A 25,013-nucleotide genomic window follows, 5' to 3' on the forward strand; every position below is an offset into this window, starting at 1 on the left:
AACACTCCGTCTACAGATAACGGAATCTCTTTTATAGTCAGAGATTTCTACAGCATGTCAGAGGTCGTCCATCCCATCACACCATTGCCCTGACCTTTCCCTGCATCTTTTTTAATTTTTCTTTTTCAAATATTTATTGATTTCCCTTCTAAAAGCAATTCTGGATTCTGCTTCCCGCACCGTTTCTGGTCGAGAATTCCATGTCCGATCAACCCTCTGTGTAAAATAAATCCTCCTAGCTTCTCCCTGTTCTCTCTTGTTGCCGATTTTAAATTTCTGCCGACCACTTGCCCCAACTCCCCAAGCAGTGGGAATAGTTTTCACAGGCCAACACCCTGTCTGAAACTCGCACGTTTCTGCAAGTTTTCACATTTAAGATTTGAATTTGCGATGTTGAAATCCAAGAGTTAAAACGGCAGACTGGTAAGTTACACGAGTTGCAGTTCCTAAACATTCCATGTGGGGCAGTAATGGAATAATGCATTGCGGGAAGTTAGTCTGTGCCTGAGTTAACTTGGAACTTGCCTCCCTGACTTGCTCCCTCCCTCTCCCCACGTTGCTGTATCGGTTCTGTCCGCCCTTTCACCTCCCCCGGGCTCCTTCAGCACCCGCTCTTCCTGCCTGCTGGCTGGTCTTTACCCTCCCCGCAGTCTTCAAACCTCTCGGAACTAAACAGGGGAGCGAGGTGAGAAAAAGGAAAAGAGAAACAGGAGAGAGAGGGTTAAACTGAACGCAGAGGGAAAGGGGAACGAGAAATGAGCAGGAAAGGGCAAACACCAAACCAGGAGAAAAGAGAGTGTGAACCAGAACAGAATGGAGACAGCTGAGAAAAACAGAGGGCGAGAAAGAAGGAGAAAGAATTGAAGGAGGAAGAGACCCAGAGAGACTGAAAGGAAGGAGAGAGAGAGAGAGAGCAACATAGGTGGGAAGGAAATACAACAGGTCGAAAGAAAGAAGAGAGTGAGACAAAAGAAGGAAAGGAGAGAAACAGATATTCCGGGCAGTGGAATGTTTGTATTTGTTTTTGGGATGTGGGTGAAGCTGGCAAGATATTTCCCATCCTGAGGGCAGTGAGAATCACGTGTGGGCCGGAGTGGGAGGAGGCGCAGGTTCATTACTGAGTTTTTATGACAATGCAACAGATTTCATGACCGTTTCTTTCTACGACCAATCCACAACTGACTGGAATTATTAAATTGAATTTCTCCACGTGCTATTGGTGGGATTTGAACAGAGGACCCCTGGGTTCCCGGTCTAATATCACAAACACTGTGCCACTGTACCCCGCCTGAATTGGGCTCCTTGTCTCTTGCAGAGCTGACGACTGCTCTTGTGCTTCGCTGAAACTGGACGCAGCAGCGACCGAGGCAAAGTTTCGGCAAGGACTGGGATTCCGCATGTTGAACTGCGGCCGGACAGACCTGGTCAATCAGGCCATTCATTTACTGGGACCTGACGGTATTAACACCAGGAGTGAGCAGGTACAGTGCTGGCTGTCAGCTGGAGTAGGTCGGAGCATGGTTCAGTCACTGCTCGTTAGAAGCTGTTTAGAGCAACTCTTTGAAAAGTATACAAAAACAAAATACTGCAGATGCTGGAAATCTGAAATAAAAACAGAAAATGCTGGAGGTACTCAGTAGGTCAGGCAGCATCTGTGAAGAGAGAAACAGAGTTAACGTTTCAGGTCGATGACCTTTCGTCAGAACTGTTCTGAAACGTTAACTCTGTTTCTCGCTCCACAGATGCTGCTTGACCTGCTGAGGACCTTCAGCATTTTCTGTTTTTATCTTTGAAAAGTGTAACTGGCCCCGAGTCTGTGTGACTCGTACCTCTGACCCCCTCATTTAATATCATTGACTGTCTCTCTGCTGTTCGATTCAATCAGTGAATTTGCTCTATTTACAACGTTCACGTGTAATTATTGTCATGACGCTGATTCATAGAAAATAAAACAATTTCTGTGGGTTTTTTGTTGGGTGAGAAAGTTTTGTTAAAGAATCCGTGAAACTTGCTGCATTTTACATACATTGGCTGGAATTTAGCCGGCGCTCAGAGAGCGGGTTTGGAGGCGGCTCCGCTGTCAAAATCACAAAGATTGACCAGGTCGGTATCCCGCTGTAAACCCGCCCCCTTGTCAGTTTCCCAAGTGTTGGGTCAGCCAATTTAGATACTTAAAAGCTTGTTAAAAGGTAGTTAAGAACCATTTCCCATGTACTTACCAGTTTACCAGGTTTTCAACAAGGTTCCCGGAGAGCGGGTGTCACGTCCGGTAAGTATGTCGGGTTCTCAATGACTCTCCAATGCTGTGAATAGGTGAACGCTGCAAATGTGGTATAAAATCTACCATTTCACACCTGTTCACCTCCCAATCTTAGAAGCCAGAGCATTAATGATTTGGAACCCACTTTTGAGGTTTATGTACTTTTGAAGTGTTTGGAGTAATCGCTCTATGCACTGTCACCTCTTGGAACAACCTATCTTAACATAGATAGATTACCTTCGATCATCTCAGCTTCATATAACACCACAATGGGCACGATTTCTGCTCTCTCACCTTGGCCCTCAGAATCTGATGACAATCAGCCACAGCAGCAGCAACAACAAGAGCGCCAACCTTCTCCAGAGCCACCTGATGCTGCACAGGGCAGAGGGCATCAGCGCAGGGCTGCACCGCGCCCGAGGCCATACCCCCAACACAAGGTGTACAGGCAGAGGATGAGCTTCCTCAACATGACTGAGCAGCAGTGCCAAAGGAGGCTCGGTGACATTATAACCAAAGCCACATCTCCACGAGAAGTGTCATCGAGCAGACAATGGGCTTACTCAAATGCACTTGAGATGCCTCGACTGGAGGAGCCCTTCAGTCCGCACCAGCCACGGTCTCCAGAATCGTCGTGGTCTGCTGCGCCCTGCACAACATAGCGCAGCGTGAGGATTAGCGCTGGATGAGGAAGATGGCGCAGAGCGCACAGCCTCTGAGGAGGAGGAGGAGGAGCAGCATGACTCTGAAAATAAAGATGAGGATGACCTGGAGGAGCCGGAGGTGCCATTGCGAGCAGTACGTGACCACATTGCTGCCAGGGATGCCCTAATCAATGGCACATTTACATAACTTTAAAAATTCAGACATGTGTCTGGCACAGGCGTACACAGGTTGGCATCACCCCGCACCAACACCAGAGAGCAGTCCAACAATGACCATTCCATTCTTTTCACTCTCACCACCATTAGCGGATGTGAAAGGAGCCCTGACCATTCACTCTGCCACTTCCATTTGAGCTCACACATTTGGCAAGAACTGCAAAGTTGAAAAAATAAATGATTTATTACAGCTACATCATAGAATTTCAATGTCACATTTATAATGAAAAACACACCCGTGTGACTACCCTTGTGACTATTTGTGTGGCAGGTTTCTTTTCTGAGTGCTTCGACATGGTGCTCACCCTGTGGCTTCAGCAGAGGTAGATGCAGCCTCCTCAACTCCCTGCTGTGCCTGCTTAGACACCTTTGGCAGTCGTCCTCTGAGTTTTGGCACCTGTGCGGGCCCCGCCAAAGTCTGCTCCTCCTGCGACTGCACAAGAGAAGACTCAGCTATCACCGTCCGGGGAGGCATCTGGAGCTCTGACCGAGGGGTTGGTAAACATTGTGAAAGTCTGAGCACTTGGAGAGGAGCCCCCACCTCCCACCATCATCCCTCTCATGGGCCGCCCACACTTCCTCACTAGCTAGTAGCTTGAGAGCACCTTGCTGCACTTTAATGAGGCCATGAGGGCCCCGTCTATACTGACACCCCTTCTAGAAAGGATGACTATGAGCCTCTGGTTTCTCTCCTCCATAGATGTCCAACTACTTTGAAGTGAAACCGTGTTCTCATGAGACTGGTGCATTACCTTCACCGTGCAGGTGGCCATGCTATCCATGGAGGAAGCTATAGTTGCCAGTGAGTGCGACACGGTGGTGCTCATGTTTGAGATGGAATCCTCCATTCTCTGCACACTCACAGTCACCGTGGTCAGGAAACCTGTCAGAGCCTCCTTCACTTGTTCCTGCAGCTCCAGGGTCGCCCTCTTCCTGGATGGCCCCCGAGATTCAGCATCTGCATGCAGCTGAGCAGGGCTGGGAGACTCCAGCGCCCCTCGACGAGGAGTCTCCACTGCCACTGTCTCCACCATCAGCTCTTGCTCACCTGTGATGTGTAATACACCAGTTGACATCACTACTCTATCTCGTGACGGACCCACCGAGGTGTGCGTCTCTGCGCTGGTTCTGGCTCGCCTTGTATGAGGTGACGCTGCTCCCTCAGAGGCAGGAGGCTCCTCTGAGGAGTCTTCTTGCTGTTCCTCCTGTACAGTGAGGAGGGGGGCCTCTTGATGGACCTGTGGGAGATTAAAGACATCTGTTAGATCTTTGAGATGTCGACTGCAGACAAATACCCATATACACATGATGAGCATTCATTTTCTGTTGATATCAGACCCCATATGAGTGACTGATGAAAGCCATGCAAGTGTATGGAAAATAATTCTGTCACCAGGTTCTTCTAATGATCCCCTCTCTCCATCCCCCACTTCTGGCTGCTCGACCACTCCTCTGATATCTATTGTTGCCTCCTCTGCAGTGGTCAAAAAGGCCGTGGCTTGAGGTCCTACTCCGGTTCTCTCCCTCTCCCTCTTATTGTGGGCTCTCTTCTCCTGCAAGGAGAGAAAGAAGAGAAGGCTGAGTGAGAGTGAGTGTAAGGAATGGATGGGTTACATCTTTAGAGGGAGACTGTGATGGAGTGGGGTGCCAGTACCAAGTTGCCTCTTTGTGTCGTTAGTTGATATCATTACATTACAATGAGAGTGAATGTGAGGGGATCATAGTAAGACGGGCACGTTGTAATGTAGATAGAGAGAGAAGGATGGATGAAGGTCCAAGGGATGTTGGGCTGAGTAACGTTGTGCAGGAGTAGGGATGGCAATGCAGAGTGATGGGGATGTGATGACAGTCACCGCAGCATCAAGGTAAGTGTGGCTTTATACTCACTTTTCCTGATCTTAGACGATCATTAAACCTCTTGCAGCACCGCACCCAGGTCCGAACCACAACTGACATTCCTGTCACCTCCTGCGCTATCTGCAGCCATGCTGCCTTTGTCTGCTGGGGTTGCCTATCCCGACCGTCCGTAGGGAAGAGAACCTCCCTGTCTCCCTCCACAAGATGATGGAGCGAGTCCTCACTGAAGCGAGGTGCTGCTCTTTGGCGATGGGAAGACGTTATGCACAGCTGCACACACTGACAGCAATGCATTAACTGAAATCACAAGTGAATGCAAATGGGGCCTTGGCGCCTTTAAATATACCGCCAAGAATCGCGTCATCCGATGACATCACCACACCCGCTGCTTTTAATTGGGTCGGGAAATGCACAGGGCAGGCTTAACAAGGCCCATCACGGAAAGATCTAATTTTTCAGCGGGATCAACTCTGCAGTGGGGTCGCCCCCCGCCACCGGCCTCTCCCGCCGTGAAACCGCCCAGGTAGGCGAAATCGCGGCCTTTGCTATTGTGTCCAGGTTTGCTGCTGGTGATTTTTAAGGCATTTCCTTTTGGTAGGAATCGCATTATTTCAGAGGTTTTAACTACAGATAGACGGAGTTCAGCGATGTTTTACATTGATTTTCCATGTAGCGTTAGCACGGAGCTGACTGTTGTCTGTCGCACACTCTGTGAATAATGTCTCTTTAACATGCAGGGCCTGAGCCCACTGATGTACGCCTGCGCTCGGGGAGATGAGGCTATGGTCCAGATGTTGCTCGATGCCGGAGCTGATGTAAACTGTGAGGTAATGAGAGAGATTGAGGCCACAGATTGAGACAGATTGGACTTCACTGGACTGCTGTCACTGCTAATTTAATCACATCGGCCCCACTCCTTCACACCTTCAGTAGGTCACCGCCTAAAAATTACAATCAGCCCCTGCACTCCGGAATTCCCTCCCTAAACCTCTCCGCCTCGCCCCCTCGCTCTCCTCCTTGAAGACACTCCTTAAAACCTGCCTCTTTGACCCTGTCCTATTATGCGGCTCGGCGTCCGTTGTTTGCTAACGCTGTGACGCGCCTTTGGACATTTTACCGCGTGAAGGGCGCTATATAAATGGAAGTTGTTGATTGAATCATTGCAGTGCTGCCTCCTGTTTACTGAAATCTGTAGAAAGACCACTGCTACAAGTTTCAAAACTATTCCGCACTGAAATATTCCTCAATAACAGTCTAATGATGTGCTGGCGAGCGGCAATAATCCCCATGTGTTGGGCCAAATGCTATTATTCATTAATTGCCACACAATTACTTACAGAGCGAAAGGTCACATCCTGCCTCCCTCTGCTGTGTACTGCCAGCACGTTCTGCTTCGATTTATTGAATCTACGCACTGTGTTTCATCATTCACCACCAGTCTGGTTACTTGGACACGGTTATTTTACCTCATTGGCGTGCGTGGGATCTTGCTGTCGTAGAATCACACGGCACAGAAGGAGGTCATTCGGCCCATCGTGCCTGTGCCGGCTCTTTGAACGAGCTCTCCAATTAGTCCCACTCCCCCCTGCTCTTTCCCCACAGCCCTGCAAATTTTTCCTTTCATGTATTTATCCAATTCCCTTTTGAAAGTTGCTACTGAATCTGCTGTGTGCGAATTCGCTGTCACATTTGTCTTCAAAACAGCACGTCAAAAATAATTCATTGGGGAGCATTTTGGGACGTCCCGAGGATGTGTAAATGCAAGTTCTTCCTTCCTCCCTTTTCTTTCTTTATAAACTTCAGAACTTCTGTCCCGCTGAGAGTTGCGAAATGTTCACAGTAACTGCTGTCAGTGTAGGTGGCCTGTTGTTTCCATGGTCTCGGCTATAAGCTCTTTCTCTGTTCCTGCGGTTTCACTATTGTGTGTTTGTTAGACGTGGAAACTCCGAGTTACTGACAGCCTGTTCCGTACCCTTCAGGTTCCCAGTCCGTCCCACAAATACCCGTCCATCCCCATGGAGACACGACATTGGACTGCCCTCACGCTCGCTGTGCTACACGGACACATGGCCGCTGTTCAGGTAATCAACACAACCTCTCCGTCTCTAACCGACACGGGAAAGTCACAGCTCAGCAATAAAATCACTGGCCTGGCAGAAAGTGGCGGGGTTTAGCTCACTATCCGTCACAGCAGGAGACGGATAGAACTGTGAAATGAAGGTAGAGGGATTGGAGCTGGGGATAAAGGGATATCGCCCTTCACTGCCGCAAGACACAGTTGGGGACAGGAAGTGTTTTCAATATCCACGTACTTTGATTTGAGATCTAAAGATCGGGAGTTCCCGTTAGCTGACATTGATCAGCTGAGTAACTCTGGCCGGCCACGGAAGGAGCGTTAACACAGCCAGACAGACGGTTAATCAGCGAATCCTTCCACTACATCACACTGCTCCCAAAGGGACAGCCAGAAGACATGAAAAGAAGAAGAGTAACTATAGCAACACTGGAACATCCCTCTGCTCTTTGATTCAATAGATGAGGGTAAATTCACCAATCCCACACTTGCCGGGACAGTGGATCTGAGATCAGAGTAAACAATCTCGCTGCTTCTCCCCCCCGCCCCCCGCCCTGAGAGAGGCTGCACACCGAGAGCACACCATCCACATCCTCATCCTCATTGTGTAGATCCTGACTCTGCCCCTGCAAACTGCTCCCAGGGGTTCCAAATGGCAATGAGAGGATTTAGTGCTTCAGACAATGTGACGAGGGGACAGTGGGTTCTCTCGCTGGGACCTGGGTCTGGATCCAGCTCCGGCTGAAAGGGTGAAACCAGCGGTTACTGCGGCTGTAGGGCTTGTGTTGGCACTTACAACTCGGATCGCAATCAGTGAAGCCCAAAGCAGCGGCTAATTGCAGAGAAAGGATGGTCTGTGTCAGCAGCTGCCGCCCTTCAAAGAGGCCAATATTGACACTGTCTGTCACCCTCGAGCATTGAGAGCCCGCCCCGTGTGGGCAGACCGGACAGGGGTGGCAATCCCCCACGTGACCCTCCTCCCCACGTGACCCTCCTCCCCACGTGACCCTCCCCGCGTGACTCTCCCCTGCGTCACCCTCCCCCACGTGAGCCTTCCCCGCGTCACCCTTCCCCGCGTGACGCTCCCTGCGTGACTCTTCCCGCGTGACTCTTCCCGCGTGACTCTCCCCGCGTGACTCTCCCCCGCGTGACCCTTCCCCGCGTGACCCTCCCCCGCGTGACCCTTCCCCGCGTGACCCTTCCCCGCGTCACCCTTCCCCGCGTGACCCTCCCCCGCGTGACCCTTCCCCGCGTCACCCTTCCCCGCGTGACGCTCCCTGCGTGACTCTTCCCGCGTGACTCTTCCCGCGTGACTCTCCCCCGCGTGACTCTCCCCCGCGTGACCCTCCCCCGCGTGACCCTTCCCCGCGTGACCCTCCCCCGCGTGACCCTTCCCCGCGTGACCCTCCCCCGCGTCACCCTTCCCCGCGTCACCCTTCCCCGCGTGACGCTCCCTGCGTGACTCTTCCCGCGTGACCCTCCCCCGCGTGACTCTCCCCCCGCGTGACCCTCCCCCGCGTGACCCTCCCCCGCGTGACTCTCCCCGCGTGACCCTCCCCCGCGTGACCCTCCCCCGCGTGACCCTCCCCCGCGTGACCCTTCCCCGCGTGACCCTCCCCCGCGTGAACCTTCCCCGCGTGACCCTCCCCCGCGTGACCCTCCCCCGCGTGACCCTTCCCCGCGTGACCCTCCCCCGCGTGACTCTCCCCGCGTGACCCTTCCCCGCGTGACCCTTCCCCGCGTGACCCTCCCCCGCGTGACCCTTCCCCGCGTGACCCTTCCCCGCGTGACTCTCCCCGCGTGACCCTCCCCCGCGTGACCCTCCCCCGCGTGACCCTTCCCCGCGTGACCCTTCCCCGCGTGACCCTTCCCCGCGTGACCCTCCCCCGCGTGATCCCCCCCGCGTGATCCCCCCCCGCGTGATGCCCCCGCCGTGTGACCCTCCCCGCGTGACCCCCCCCCCCGCCGTGTGACCCTCCCCCGCATGGCTCTCCCCACTGGCAGCATGGGATCACTCAGGAGTATATACAGTTACTGAAAATCACCGGTCAGATTAGAGTGGGACTCCGGGAAAGCGGAATGCTGCGGGTTTTGGGAAATGGAAATGTCAGCCCTGTGCGGGGGGAGTGGAAGTTTTACCGTTCTAGTTTCTGTAAGTGAAAGGCCAAGCCCGTGCTGAGCCATTCCTGCACCTTCCCCGAGTTGTAACGATATTCCCCTCTTGTCTGCAGCTGCTGCTGGATGCTGGAGCCAATGTCGAAGGGTCTGTCGGACAAGGGGGTGAGAATTACTCCGAGACCCCCTTACAGCTGGCGTCTGCAGCCGGTAAGTGTATGGTGAACCGTGAATAACGTGCTGTGATGTGGCTGGGAGATCCACCAGTAGAGGGTTCCACCTGGTCCACAGCTTAAGAACTCAAATGTTGCTTGCTTTTTATAGTTTAAATCCATATATTTTGTCGGGGAATCTATTAACTCAGGGACGCATTGCCAGATCTCAGGAGAGACTGGATTCCTGGGGTTCAGAGAATTGTATCATCAGGGTTTGGGGGACCAGACTCCGAGGTTACTGCACTGAACTTGAGATATCCACTCCCTCCACCACCGGCGTACCGTGGCTGCAGTGTGTACCATCTACAAGATGGAGTTTAGAAGAATGAGAGGGGATCTCATTGAAACTTATAAAATTCTAACAGGACTAGACAGACTAGATGCAGGAAGGATGTTCCCGATGGTCGGGGAGTCCAGAACCAGGGGTCACAGTCTAAGGATAAGGGGTAAGCCATTTAGGACAGAGATGAGGAGGAATTTCTTCACCCAGAGAAGGCAGTAGAGGCCAATTCATTAAATATATTCAAGACGGAGTTAGATATATTTCTTAAGGCTAAAGGGATCAAGGGATATGGGGAGAAGGCAGGGACAGGGTACTGAATTTGGATGATCAGCCATGATCTCATTGAATGGCGGAGCAGGCTCGAGGGGCCAAATGGCCGACTCCTGCTCCTATCTTCTATGTATCTCAGCAACTCGTCAAGGCTTCTTTGACAGCACCTCCCAAACCCGCGACCTCTACCACCTAGAAGGACAAGGGCAGCAGTCGCATGGGAACACCACCACCTCCAAGTATTGTTGAAATGCTTCCAAAAGAGAAGGCCGATTTTTGATTGAAGAACAGCAGGTAAAGAGTTACAGCCTTGGTGACACGGCAGGCGGGAGATGAGAATGATATGTCCTCTGCACAGATCAAACGTGGAATGGTGCGGTGTTTCCATTTATCTCAATCCTACTCCTCACCCATTAACACTTCCCAACCTGTGTGGCCAGAGACTCCTCGCCGCTGGGGTCTACTCAGAAAGTCAGCCCTTTAAAGCCCCCTGCTCCCTCGGCACTTCAGGTAAAGTCAAATCACAAATAGCCAAAAGCAAAACCCCCCTGCTCCCGATGTTTTGTAATTCTGCTCTTCACTCCTGGTTTTAAAGGACACTTTGTTTTGGTGCTGTGTTTAAAATGCTCACTCAATTCTGCCCTGAACTGTTACGTCCGTGTATAATAAGAAATGGACTGCGGAGAACGGTACAACAGGTGTTTACTCAACGTGGCTCAAACTGCAACTGATCTGTACAGATTACTACTCAGTGTTATATACAGGTGTGGTCACTGCCGGTACTGCAGTATACATGAGCTGTAAAACATAGTTTCCCCACTTAAAGGTACATACATTACAATTCCTCACCTTTTAGATTAACAGTACCATAACACTCATTTAACAATTAAATGTCAAACTAATTACAATTAACACTTTTAACATGCAACATTAGCTGAAAATAGTCTATTTATATATTCAGTCTTTGGGGAGGCTTCCTGATCCTTTCTGGATAGCGCCTTTCCTGAGTGTCTTGCTCTTGGTGCAGAGGCGATTCTGGCCCCCTGTCGTCGGTTGGTTCATCAGCTTCCGATGCTACTGTTTCTGGGGTAGATGTGACCTGTACGTCGGGTTCATCGCCAGGTACGTATGGGCGAGGCATGGGGTTGACTTGTTCCTGTGACTCTAGGATCTGGTCAGCATGGCGTCTCACGATGCTCTCCCCAACGTCCACTGTGTACATTAGTGGGCCCTGCCGTGCGTATATCGTTCCTGGCTGCCATTTTTCTGTTCGGTAGTCGCGGGCCAAGACTGGTTGCCCTACATTGAAGCTCTTTGTTGGCTTCTCATGGATGTGCTGGAATTGCTTACTCTCAACATCTCTTCGCATGTTTGGTCTGAGCAAATCCAGGCGAGATCTTAACCTTCGGTTAAAGAACATCATGGCCGGGGCCTGGTTGGTGACTGCATGTGTCGCATTCCGGTAGGCGAACAGGAAATTGTCCACCTTGTGCTGCAGCGGAATGTTGTCATTGTACATAGCCTTTATTGCCTTCTTAAAGGTTTGTACAAACCTCTCAGCCAATCCATTTACATAGATACATAGATACATAGAAGATAGGAGCAGGAGTAGGCCATTCGGCCCTTCGTGCCTGCTCCGCCATTCGATGAGATCATGGCTGATCCTTTAATTCAGTATCCCGTCCCCGCCTTCTCTCCGTAACCCTTAACCCCTTTTGCCCGTAGAAATATATCTAATTCCCTCTTAAATATATTTAATGAGCTGGCGTACACTGCCCTCTGTGGCAATGAGTTCCACAGGTTCACCACTCTCTGAGTGAAGAAATTCCCCCTCATCTCTGTCCTAAATGGTTTAGCCCTTATCCTTAAATTATGTCCTCTAGTTCTGTTCTCACCCGCCAAGGGAAACATTCCTTCTGCATCCAGTCTGTCTAGACCTGTCAGAATTTTATACACTTCTATGAGGTCCCCTCTCAATCTTCTAAACTCCAGTGTGTACATCCCTAAACTACATAGTCTCTCCTCATAGGTCATTCCCGCCATTCCTGGTATCAGCCTGGTGAATCGCCGCTGCACCCCCTCCATGGCAAGAACATCCTTCCTCAGATGAGGCGACCAAAACTGTACACAGTACTCGAGGTGTGGTCTCACCAGTGCCCTGTACAGCTGCAGCAAGGTATCCCTGTTCCTGTATTCTAACCCTTTTGCTATGAAGGCCAGCATACCGTTTGCCTTCTTGACCGCCTGTTGCACCTGCATGCTCGCCTTCAGTGACTGGTGTACAAGAACACCCAGGTCTCTCTGTACTTCCCCCTCTCCCAATCTATTGCCATTTAAATAATAATTTTCCCTCCCGTTCCTGCACCCAAGGTGGATAACTTCGCACTTGTCCACATTATAGTGCATCTGCCATTTATCCGCCCAATCGCCCAGTCTGTCCAAATCGCTCTGGAGCTTCCTGGTCTCTTCCTCTGAGCCCACCCCCCCTCCTAGTTTAGTGTCGTCTGCAAATTTGGAAATGCTGCATCCGACTCCCTGATCCAGGTCATTAATGTAAATTGTGAACAGCTGGGGGCCCAGGACAGATCCCTGTGGTACCCCACTTGTTACTGCCTGCCATTCAGAAAATGAGCCGTTTATTCCAACTCTCTGTTTTCTATCTGACAGCCAGTTCCCTATCCACGCCAAAACTTTCCCCTTTATCCCATGAGCCTCAATTTTCCATGCTAATCTTTTATGTGGGACCTTATCGAAGGCCTTTTGGAAGTCCAGGTACACCACATCTACTGGCTCTCCCCCATCTATTCTACCAGTTACTCCCTCAAAAAATTCCAATAGATTAGTCAAGCACGATTTACCCTTTGTAAATCCATGTTGACTCTGTCCTATCCTGTCCCCATTTGCTAAGTGCTCCGCTATTTCATCCTTAATGATGGACTCCAGCATTTTGCCCACAACTGATGTAAGGCTTACAGGTCTGTAATTACCTGCTTTTTCCCTACCCCCCTTTTTGAATAGTGGGGTAACGTTAGCTACCCTCCAATCCATCGGCACTGTTCCCGAGTCTAATGAATTCTGAAAAATCATCCTTAGTGCATCCGCTATCTCTAGGGCCACCTCCTTCAGTACCCTAGGATGCATGTTATCATTTGTGGCTGGATGATACGGGGCGGATGTGTAATGCCTTACCCCATTCTTTTTCAAGAACCTCTGGAACTCTTCGGACACAAACTGTGGTCCGTTGTCGGAGCAAATCCGTTCTGGCAAGCCATTCCTGGCAAAAATGGTCCATAGGACTGCAATAGTTTTCTCCGTGGTGGTGGAGGACATTTTGATGACCTCAGGCCATTTCGAGTGCGCATCCACGGCTATTAAAAACATTGAGTCCATGAATGGACCAGCAAAATCAATATGCACCCGTTGCCATGGAGATGAGGGCCACTCCCATGGGTGTAGAGGGGCCTGTGGTGGTGCATTTTGGACTTCCTGGCATCCTGAGCAGCTCTTGGTCAGGTCCTCGAATTGTTTATCCATTCCCGGCCACCACTCATAAGCCCTGGCTAGGCTTTTCATTTTTACCCCTCCCAGATGACCCTCATGAAGCTCATTGAGCACTCTATCCCTTAACTTGGGTGGAATTACCACTCAGGATCCACACATCAAGGTCCCTCGGCACACTGACAGCTGTTCTCTCCTTGTCGAGAATGCTGGCAACAATGAGTCGCCATGTGCTGGCCATCCCTTCACCGTCAAATCATATACCTGAGACAGTGTCGGGTCATTTCGGGTTTCCTTTTCGATACAAGCGTTAGTTACCGGTAGGTATTCAACTATAGTCGAATGGAATATTTCGACAGGATCCACTGCTGGTGCTTCCTCCGCAGTAGGCAGTGGCAGGCGTGATAGCCCATCAGCATTTCCATGCTGTTTCGTGCCCTTATATTCAATCTCATATTGGTGCGCTCTTAGAAAAAGTGACCATCTTTGTAGTTGTTGCGCAGTCATCACCGGAACGCCCTTCTTCGGATTAAAAATGGAGACAAGAGGCTGGTGATCAGTCAGCAAGGTGAATTTCTGCCCGTGCAGATAGTGATTGAACTTTTTCACTCCCCACACTAGGCTGAGGGCCTCCCTGTCAACCTGGGCGTAGTTACGCTCGGCTGAGGTTAGTGATCGTGACGCAAAGGCTATTGGCCTCTCTGAGCCGTCCGAGAATTTGTGCTACAATGCCGTAGGGTGACGCATCACATGCCAACCGAATTGGTAATGCTGGGTTGTAATGGGCCAATACCTCTTTCGATGTGATTCGTGTTTTGCTCTTCTGGAAAGCTCGTCTACATTCGTCACTCCACTTCCATGGCACCCCAGTTTGCAGTAGGGTGTTCAGTGGGTGTAGTATTGTAGACAGATTTGGCAAGAACTTATGGTAGTAGTTTACCAGCCCGAGGAATGACCTCAGTTGTGAAACATTTTCCGGTGCTGGAGCCTTGACTACTGCCTCAATCTTCTCTGGGAACTTATGTAACCCCTCTTTATCGATAACGTGGCCACAATACGAGATCTGTTTTCAAAAAAACTCGCATTTGGGGCGGTTAGTTCGGAGCCCATATTCCTGCAATCCAGTGAGCACCTGCTCCAGGTTGGCAAGGTGATCACTGTCATTTTCGCCCGTGACCAGGATGTCGTCCAAATAACACTGGGTTCCTGGGATCCCTTGCAGGACTTGTTCCATTGCCCTCTGCCAAATAGCCGGAGCTGATGCTACCCCGAATACCAGCCAGTTGTATTGGTAGAGACCTTAATGGGTGTTGATTATGAGGTATTTTTTTGATGCTTCTTCTACCTCCATTTGCAGATACGCCTGGGCCAGATCAATCTTAGTGAAGCGTTTCCCTCCAGATAGCGAGGCGAAAATATCTTCAATCCGCGGAAGTGGATATTGTACGGTGTGAAGGACCGGGTTCACTGTTACCTTAAAGTCCCCATAGATGCGAACCTTCCTTGGTTCCCCAGGCGTGCTGCTCAACGACTTTTTCATCACAGGGACGATGGGTGTAGCCCACTCGCTCCAGTCTACCTTGGACAGTACACCTGAAAGCTCCAGACTCTCCAGCTCTGCTTCGACGGCTGGGCGGATCGCATAAGGTACAGGTCTGGCCTTAAAAAATTTTGGGCTTGCTTTTTCTTCAATTTTAATCGTCGCTGTCATGCCTTTTAGTGTTCCGAGTCTTTGCTGGAACACTGCTTTCGCGTCAGGATCTTTGACAGTCGCCCAGGTGTGACGTCATCATCCTTTTTGTCAGCCACAGTCAGTGCCTGTATGGAATGCCAATCCAGTTGTATTTTCCGGATCCATTCACGTCCCAGTAATGGTGGTCCTCCATCTTGCAATACATACAGGTCTAGTTTTGGTGTTTCCTTACCGTTATATATAACGGTCACCCTTATTTTTCCTTTGGGGTAGACTTTTTGCCCCGTGTACGTCTTCAAAATAATTTTTGTGTCTCTCAAGGGTATGTGTGAGAATAGCCGCTCGTAGTCCCGTCGGTTTATGACTGTTAGAGCTGATCCTGTGTCCAATTCCATCTTTACCTGGACTCCTGCTGTCTTGAGAGTGACCCAAATGGTTCGGTGATCCTCCGTTGTAATCACATTATGTAGTTTCAGACAACTCAGTTCCCTGCTTTCGGAGTCGTTATCACTCTTTTGTTCGTCTGAACTATTCTCCGTTATCTTATATACCTTCTTGTACTTCCCTTTGGTCGGTTTCTTATTGCTGGTTTTCTTTCCCGACCTGCAGACTCGTGCTATGTGTCCTACTTTTCCACACTGTCTGCACACTTTGTCTTTGAACCAGCAATCATTCTGGTCGTGTGTTGTTCTGCCGCAGCGATAGCACTTCTCTGTTCCATATGACATTTCGTTTGTGCCATATTCTTGCGGTCTCTGTTGTATCTCTGCAGCGCCCCGTGCTGCTGCTTCATATGATACCGCAATGCTGAAAGCCTTTTCCAGAGTAAGGTCCTTTTCAGATAAAAGCCGTTTCTGGGTTCCTTCACTTTGAAGCCCACACACAAACTTGTCCCTTAAGGTATCTGCCAGTCCCGCTCCAAACTGGCAGTGCTTCGATAGTTTGCGTAGTTCTGTTAAATAATCAGCATTGCTTTCATCCTTATGTTGGTTCCGTTTGTGAAACTTGAATCTTTCTGCTATCAGCAGCGGTGTGGGGTTTAAATGTTCCTTTAGTATCGTTACTATGTCTTCAAAACTCTTTTCCATTGGCTTCGTTGGGGTTACTAGATTTCGTAATAAACCATACGTCTTTGCACCCATTAAATTTAACAATACCGACGCTTTCTTGTCATCTAACACCTCATTTGCCTTGCAGTACACCTCTATTCGTTCGACATATGTAGTCCAATCTTCGACTTCATTGTCAAATGCGGTGATACTGCCACTCTTCGGCATTTTGGTTTTTGGTTTAAAATGGCGTCTCCCAATGGCTTAAAATGGCGTCTCCCGCGCTTTCCTTCCTCCCCCGCTGCTGCCGACGCCGCTCCCGGCGGTTCTCGTGGCAATGGCGGCGCCTCATGGGTTTCTGCACGTCTCTCTCTCCCTCTCTCCGACGCTGCTCGGCCGCTGAACACCGGCTGCGCCCTGTGCGCTCTGCCCTCTCTCTCCCCGTCGACGCTGCTCGGCCGTTTGCTGTGCCGCTCGGTCGGGCTCTAGCCCGCCGCCGTCCGGGAAGGGTCTGCGCACTACCTGTTGCCAGCCCGTTTCGCTGGACCACCTCGACTGGAAAGCCAAGCCTGGCTCTCGACAGCCTCCCCCGCAATTCTCGAGTCTCTGCTAGATGACTGGGCGGTTGCCTGTAGTCGACGCCCGAGTCTCTGGCCTTGACCTCCAATTCACTGATCTCCAGGAACGAATCCCCGGGAGGTGATGCAGAGTTGCAGGTAGGTTCGAACCTGCCTCATCGCCAATGTTATGTCCGTGTATAATAAGAAATGGACTGCGGAGAATGGTACAACAGGTGTTTACTCAACGTGGCTCAAACTGCAACTGATCTGTACAGATTACTACTCAGTGTTATATACAGGTGTGGTCACTGCCGGTACTGCAGTATACATGAGCTGTAAAACATAGTTCCCCCCCCTTAAAGGTACATACATTACATGAACCACTCACCAAACTCTTTGTTTTAATTGGTTTTGATGCAGATCTGCTTCTACAGCCCTCGGAGTCAGGCTCTGAGTTTAGAGCCCTGACTTTTAACCCATTCTCGCTAGGCGAGTTAGAGTGAAACTGGGGCTTACGTTTTTCTAATTAGCGAAAGTTCAGAGATTCCGAGCTCTGGGCAGGGATTTATTGTTGAAGGGAGAAAGGGGCAGAGTTATGGTCCCAGCACCAAACAGTGCTCCCTCGCAGTGCGGTCAGTGCTCCCTCGCAGTGAGGACAGTGCTCCCTCGCAGTGAGGACAGTGCTCCCTCGCAGTGAGGACAGTGCTCCCTCGCAGTGCGGTCAGTGCTCCCTCGCAGTGCAGTCAGTGCTCCCTCGCAGTGAGGACAGTGCTCCCTCGCAGTGAGGACAGTGCTCCCTCGCAGTGAGGACAGTGCTCCCTCGCAGTGAGGACAGTGCTCCCTCGCATTGAGGACAGTGCTCCCTCGCAGTGAGGACAGTGCTCCCTCGCAGTGGGGTCAGTGCTCCCACGCAGTGCGGACAGTGCTCCCTCGCAGTGAGGACAGTGCTCCCTCGCAGTGAGGACAGTTCTCCCTCGCAGTGTGGACAGTGCTCCCTCGCAGTGAGGACAGTGCTCCCTCGCAGTGCGGACAGTGCTCCCTCGCAGTGCGGACAGTGCTCCCTCGCAGTGAGGACATTGCTCCCTCGCAGTGAGGACATTGCTCCCTCGCAGTGAGGACAGTGCTCCCTCGCAGTGAGGACAGTGCTCCCTCGCAGTGCGGACAGTGCTCCCTCGCAGTGAGGACATTGCTCCCTCGCAGTGAGGACATTGCTCCCTCGCAGTGAGGACAGTGCTCCCTCGCAGTGAGGACAGTGCTCCCTCGCAGTGCGGTCAGTGCTCCCTCGCAGTGGGGTCTGTGCTCCCTCGCAGTGAGGACAGTGCTCCCTCGCAGTGCGGTCAGTGCTCCCTCGGAGTGGGGTCAGTGCTCCCACGCAGTGAGGACAGTGCTCCCTCGCAGTGCGGTCAGTGCTCCCTCGCAGTGGGGTCTGTGCTCCCTCGCAGTGCGGTCAGTGCTCCCTCACAGTGAGGACAGTGCTCCCTCGCAGTGCGGTCAGTGCTCCCTCGCAGTGGGGTCAGTGCTCCCTCGCAGTGGGGTCAGTGCTCCCTCGCAGTGAGATCAGTGCTCCCTCGCAGTGAGGACAGTGCTCCCTCGCAGGGAGGACAGTGCTCCCTCGTAGTGAGGACAGTGCTCCCTCGTAGTGAGGACAGTGCTCCCTCGCAGTGAGGACAGTGCTCCCTCGCAGTGTGGACAGTGCTCCCACGCAGTGAGGACAGTGCTCCCTCGCAGTGCGGTCAGTGCTCCCTCGCAGTGAGGACAGTGCTCCCTCGCAGTGCGGTCAGTGCTCCCTCGCAGTGCGGTCAGTGCTCCCTCGCAGTGGGGTCTGTGCTCCCTCGCAGTGAGGACAGTGCTCCCTCGCAGTGCGGTCAGTGCTCCCTCGGAGTGGGGTCAGTGCTCCCTCGCAGTGGGGTCAGTGCTCCCTCGCAGTGCGGTCAGTGCTCCCTCACAGTGAGATCAGTGCTCCCTCGCAGTGCGGTCAGTGCTCCCTCGCAATGCGGTCAGTGCTCCCTCCCAGTGAGGACAGTGCTCCCTCCCAGTGAGGACAGTGCTCCCTCGCAGTGCGGACAGTGCTGCCTCGCAGTGCGGACAGTGCTGCCTCGCAGTGCGGTCAGTGCTCCCTCGCAGTGAGGACAGTGCTCCCTCGCAGTGTGGTCAGTGCTCCCTCGCAGTGAGATCAGTGCTCCCACGCAGTGAGATCAGTGCTCCCTCGCAGTGTGGTCAGTGCTCCCTCGCAGTGAGATCAGTGCTCCCTCGCAGTGAGGTCAGTGCTCCCACGCAGTGCGGTCAGTGCTCCCACGCAGTGAGGACAGTGCTCCCTCGCAGTGAAGTCAGTGCTCCCTCGCAGTGAGATCAGTGCTCCCACGCAGTGCGGTCAGTGCTCCCTCGCAGTGAGGACAGTGCTCCCTCGCAGTGCGGTCAGTGCTCCCTCGCAGTGAGATCAGTGCTCCCTCGCAGTGCGGTCAGTGCTCCCTCGCAGTGCGGTCAGTGCTCCCTCGCAGTGAGATCAGTGCTCCCTCGCAGTGAGGACAGTGCTCCCTCACAGTGCGGTCAGTGCTCTCTCGCAGTGAGGACAGTGCTCCCTCGCAGTGAGGACAGTGCTCCCTCGCAGTGCGGTCAGTGCTCCCTCGCAGTGCGGTCAGTGCTCCCTCGCAGTGCGGTCAGTGCTCCCTCGCAGTGCGGTCAGTGCTCCCTCGCAGTGCGGTCAGTGCTCCCTCGCAGTGCGGTCAGTGCTCCCTCGCAGTGCGGTCAGTGCTCCCACGCAATGAGGACAGTGCTCCCTCGCAGTGCGGACAGTGCTCCCTCGCAGTGAGGACAGTGCTCCCTCGCAGTGAGGACAGTGCTCCCTCGCAGTGAGGACAGTGCTCCCATGCAGTGCGGACAGTGCTCCCTCGCAGTGAGGACAGTGCTCCCTCGCAGTGAGGACAGTGATCCCTCGCAGTGAGGACAGTGCTCCCTCGCAGTGAGGACGGTGCTCCATCACAGTGAGGACAGTGCCCCCTCGCAGTGAGGACAGTGCCCCCTCGCAGTGAGGACAGTGCTCCCACGCAGTGCGGACAGTGCTCCCACGCAGTGATATCAGTGCTCCCTCGCAGTGCGGAAAGTGCTCCCACGCAGTGAGATCAGTGCTCCCTCGCAGTGCGGACAGTGCTCCCACGCAGTGAGATCAGTGCTCCCTCGCAGTGAGGACAGTGATCTATCTCAAAGTGACCGGTAGCCATTTCTCCCAAGTTCCTCAAGATCTCCCGTTGCCCTGGGAACACTCCCAGTGCAGTACTGAGGGAGTGCTGCACTGTCGGAGGTGCTGCCTTTTGGATGAGACGTTAAACCAGGTGGATGTAAAAGATCCCATGGCACTATTTGAAGAAGAACAGGGTAGTTTTCCCTGGTGCCCTGGCCATTATTTATCCTTCAACCAACACCACCAAAAACAGATTATCTGGTCATTATCCCATTTGCTGTTTGTGGGATCTTGCTGTGTGCAAATTGGCTGCCGCATTTCCTACATTACAACAGTGACTACACTTCAAAAGCACTTAATTGGCTGCAAAGCTCTTTGGGACATCCCAAGATGGTGAAAGGCGCTGGAGAAATGCAAGTTCTTCCCTTTCTTCTGCGGCCCAGGGAACACGCAGCCCTGGATTACCCATCACGCCAACTGGAATTGTGTTGAAGCAGGCGGGTTGGAATCTTTAACTGAGCCGAGTGTCACTGTGACAGGACGAATGTTTTGGGGTTTCAGGTAACTTCGAACTTGTGAGTTTGCTCCTGGAGAGAGGCGCTGAGCCGATGATCGGGACAATGTGCAGGAACGGCTTTTCCATCACTCCGCACGGAGACATGAGCGCGTATAGCCAGGCCGCCGCGCATGGTCACAGGTAACCGCCGGATTACCGCATCTCACCGCGGGGTTACCACATCTCACCGCGGGGTTACCACATCTCACCGCGGGATTACCACATCTCACCGCGGGGTTACCACATCTCACCGCGGGGTTACCACATCTCACCGCGGTATTACCACATCTCACCGTGGGATTACCACATCTCACCGCGGGATTACCACATCTCACCGCGGGGTTACCGCATCTCACCGCGGGGTTACTACATCTCACCACGGGATTACCACACCTCACCGCGGGGTTACCACATCTCACCGCGGGGTTACTACATCTCACTGCGGGGTTACTACATCTCACCACGGGATTACCACATCTCACCGCGGGGTTACTACATCTCACCGCGGGGTTACTACATCTCACCGCGGGGTTACTACATCTCACCGCAGGGTTACCGCATCTCACCGCGGGATTACCGCATCTCACCACGGGGTTACCGCATCTCCCCGCGGGGATACCGCATCTCACCGCAGGATTACCGCATCTCACCGCAGGATTACCGCATCTCACCGCGGGATTACCGCATCTCACCGCAGGATTACCGCATCTCACCGCGGGGTTACCACATCTCACCGCGGTATTACCACATCTCACCGTGGGATTACCACATCTCACCGTGGGATTACCACATCTCACCGCGGGGTTACCGCATCTCACCGCGGGGTTACTACATCTCACCACGGGATTACCACATCTCACCGCGGGGTTACCACATCTCACCGCGGGGTTACTACATCTCACCACGGGATTACCACATCTCACCGCGGGGTTACTACATCTCACCACGGGATTACCACATCTCACCGCGGGGTTACCACATCTCACCGCGGGGTTACTACATCTCACCACGGGATTACCACATCTCACCGCGGGGTTACTACATCTCACCGCGGGGTTACTACATCTCACCGCGGGGTTACTGCATCTCACCGCAGGGTTACCGCATCTCACCGCGGGATTACCGCATCTCACCACGGGGTTACCGCATCTCACCGCAGGATTACCGCATCTCACCGCGGGATTACCGCATCTCACCGTGGGATTACCACATCTCACCGCGGGATTACCACAGCTCACCGCAGGATTACCGCATCTCACCGACGGAGGGGAAGTGGAGTCCGTGCGGGGGGGGGGCGGGATGGGGGAGGGGGTTCGGTGGGGAGAGGATTTGGTGGGGATGGGGGGAGGGAGATGGGAGAGGGGGGTCGGTGGGGAGGGGATGGGGTTCGGTGGGGGAGGGGGGTCGGTGGGGAGGGGATGGGGAGGGGGGTCAGTGGGGAGCGGGGTCGGTGGGGATGGGGGGGTCGGTGGGGGAGGGGGGAGGTGGGGAGGGGATGGGGAGGGGGTTCAGTGGGAGAGGGGGGTCGGTGGGGTGGGGATGGGGAGGGGGGAGGTGGGGATGGGGGGATAGGGGGTCGTGTGGAGTGGGGTCAGTGGGGAGCGGGGTCGGTGGGGATGGGGGGTTCGGTGGGGGAGGGGGGTCGGTGGGGATGGGGGGTTCAGTGGGGGAGGGGGGTCAGTGGGGAGCAGGGTCGGTGGGGGTGGGGGGGTCGGCGGGGGAGGGGCTAGTTTCAGCCTCCAGTTTGGATCAGGGAGCTGCTGGTGGGGCCCACAGTCTCTCGCCATTCTCTGGAATCTCTCTCGAGCTTTATCCAGTTTTCCATAATCTGCCTGTTTAGGAATGTGTTTCTGAAACTGCTGTCACACTCGGAGAAGGAAACGAGGAACGTTCTGTCCCTGGAGGAGATTCTGGCCGAGGGGACAGACCCCACGGGGACGACACCAACTCCCGCAAGCTCCAACCGTAACAACAAGGCCCGGCTGAATGTTCTGAGGGAGGCCATTTATCACAGCTCAGAGCATGGATACCTGGATATCACCATGGACAGCAGAGGCCTCGGTCAGTCTCTCTCTCTCTTTCTCTCTCTCTCTCTCTCCGTCTCTTTCTCTCCATCTCTCTGTCTCTCTCTCCGTCTCTCTCTCTGTCTCTCTCTCCGTCTCTCTCTTTCTGTCTCTCTCACCGTCCCTGTCTCTCCGTCTCTCTCTCTCTGTCTCTCTCTCTCCGTCTTGCTCTCTGTCTCTCTCTCTCTCTCTACGTATCTCTCTCTCTCTCTCTGTCTCTCTCTCCGTCTCTCTCTCTGTGTTTCTCTCTCTCTCTCTGTCTCTCTCTCTCTCCGTCTCTGTCTCTCTCTCCGTCTCTCTCTCTCTCTGTCTCCGTCTCTCTCTCTCCGTCTCTCTCTCTGTCTCTGTTTCTCTCTCTCTGTCTCTCTCCATCTCTCTCCATCTCTCTCTCTCTCTCTCTCTCTCTCTGTCTCTCTCCGTCTCTCTCTCTCTGTCTCTCTCCGTCTCTCTCTCTCTGTCTCGCTCCGTCTCTCTCCGTCTCTCTCTCTCTCTCTGGTATCAGACTGCCAGTATTGACTGGGATCATATTACAATGGGGATTTCCTAGAGCTAAACTCCACAGTGATGAGGAATATGACTTTCATGCTTTAAGCATGCCCACTGCACCATCCCGCAGCCTTTGAGTGAGGAACACGGGGGATGTGTTGCGATGGAGCCGGTGGTTTTTAGTTCAGAATTTACAGTTGCGTTAAATCTGAACATTGATGGGGTAAAAATACACAATGTAAATGTTGGACAGCGAACCTATAAATCCGAGCTTCTTATATACATTTAATTTTGCTCATATTCGTGACTGACTTTCGGAAGCTGGGACCTCAGTGAAATGCAAACAGTTTTTGGTTCCCCACGACCTCCCCTGCCCCCCTCCCCCGCGCATGCCCCCCCACCACCCCCCCCCCCCCCCCCCCCCGCTCCTCACATTGTCTCCGGCTCAATTATGAGCTTTATTTACAAAGTGTGTGAATGTGTGAACAGAAAGGTGAGGAAAGCCCAGCAGTGCCCACCCTGTCCATTAGCCAGTGCACCCCGGCAACACCGTCCCCTCCCCCCGGCAACACCGTCCCCTCCCCCCGGCAACACCGTCCCCTCCCCCCGGCAACACCGTCCCCTCCCCCCGGCAACACCGTCCCCTCCCCCCGGCAACACCGTCCCCTCCCCCCCGGCAACACCGTCCCCTCCCCCCGGCAACACCGTCCCCTCCCCCCCGGCAACACCGTCCCCTCCCCCCGGCAACACCGTCCCCTCCCCCCGGCAACACCGTCCCCTCCCCCCGGCAACACCGTCCCCTCCCCCCGGCAACACCGTCCCCTCCCCCCGGCAACACCGTCCCCTCCCCCGGCAACACCGTCCCCTCCCCCTGGCAACACCGTCCCCTCCCCCCGGCAACACCGTCCCCTCCCCCCGGCAACACCGTCCGCTCCCCCCGGCAACACCGTCCCCTCCCCCGGCAACACCGTCCGCTCCCCCCGGCAACACCGTCCCCTCCCCCCGGCAACACCGTCCGCTCCCCCCGGCAACACCGTCCCCTCCCCCCGGCAACACCGTCCCCTCCCCCCGGCAACACCGTCCCCTCCCCCCGACAACACCGTCCCCTCCCCCCGGCAACACCGTCCCCTCCCCCCCGGCAACACCGTCCCCTCCCCCCGGCAACACCGTCCCCTCCCCCCGGCAACACCGTCCCCATAGAAACATATAAGATAGGAGCAGGAGTAGGCCATTCAGCCCCTCGAGCCTGCTCCGTCATTCAATGAGATCATGGCTGATCATCCAAATTCAGTACCCTGTCCCTGCCTTCTCTCCATATCCCTTGATCCCTTTAGCCTTAAGAAATATATCCAACTCTTTCTTGAATATATTTAATGAATTGGCCTCAACTGCCTTCTGTGGTAGAGAATTCCACAGGTTCACCACTCTCTGGGTGAAGAAATTCCTCCTCATCTCTGTCCTAAATGGCTTACCCCTTATCCTTAGACTGTGACCCCTGGTTCTGACTCCCCCGCCACCGGGAACATCCTTCCTGCATCTAGTCTGTCTAGTCCTGTTAGAATTTTATAAGATTCAATGAGATCCCCTCTCATTCTCCTAAACTCCAGTGAATATAAGCCCAATTGACCCAATCTCTCCTCATACGTCATTCCTGCCATCCCAGGTATCAGCCTGGTGAATCTTCGCTGCACTCCCTCCATGGCAAGAACATCCTTCCTCAGATAAGACGACCAAAACTGCACACAATACTCCAGGTGTGGTCTCACCAAGGCCCTGTACAACTGCAGCAAGACATCCTTGTTCCTGTACTCGAACCCTCTCGCTACGAAGGCCAACGTACCATTTGCCTTCTTAACCGCCTGCTGCACCTGCATGCTTACCTTCAGCGACTGGTGCACAAGGACACCCAGGTCACGTTGCACTTCCCCTTCTCCCAATCTATTGCCATTCAGATAATAATCTGCCTTCCTGTTTT

General features: G+C 53.4%; 1 protein-coding gene across 2 annotated transcripts in view; it reads left to right on the plus strand.

Moving 5' to 3' along the window:
- The window catches only part of abtb3b (ankyrin repeat and BTB domain containing 3b), a 234,491-nt gene that overhangs the window by 163,816 nt on the left and 45,662 nt on the right, over positions 1 to 25,013 (plus strand). For both annotated transcript variants that reach the window (XM_086009710.1, XM_086009708.1), the window contains exons 5-10: positions 1,316 to 1,481; positions 5,736 to 5,825; positions 6,978 to 7,079; positions 9,304 to 9,397; positions 20,495 to 20,630; positions 22,330 to 22,550. In XM_086009710.1, the coding sequence (XP_085865836.1) occupies positions 1,316 to 1,481; positions 5,736 to 5,825; positions 6,978 to 7,079; positions 9,304 to 9,397; positions 20,495 to 20,630; positions 22,330 to 22,550 (809 nt within the window). The remainder of the gene's footprint in view (positions 1 to 1,315; positions 1,482 to 5,735; positions 5,826 to 6,977; positions 7,080 to 9,303; positions 9,398 to 20,494; positions 20,631 to 22,329; positions 22,551 to 25,013) is intronic.

The sequence above is a fragment of the Somniosus microcephalus genome, chromosome 16 (assembly GCF_052327205.1).
Source record: "Somniosus microcephalus isolate GS21.2 chromosome 16, FLI_Smic_1.0, whole genome shotgun sequence".
Classification (NCBI taxonomy): Eukaryota; Metazoa; Chordata; class Chondrichthyes; order Squaliformes; family Somniosidae; genus Somniosus; species Somniosus microcephalus.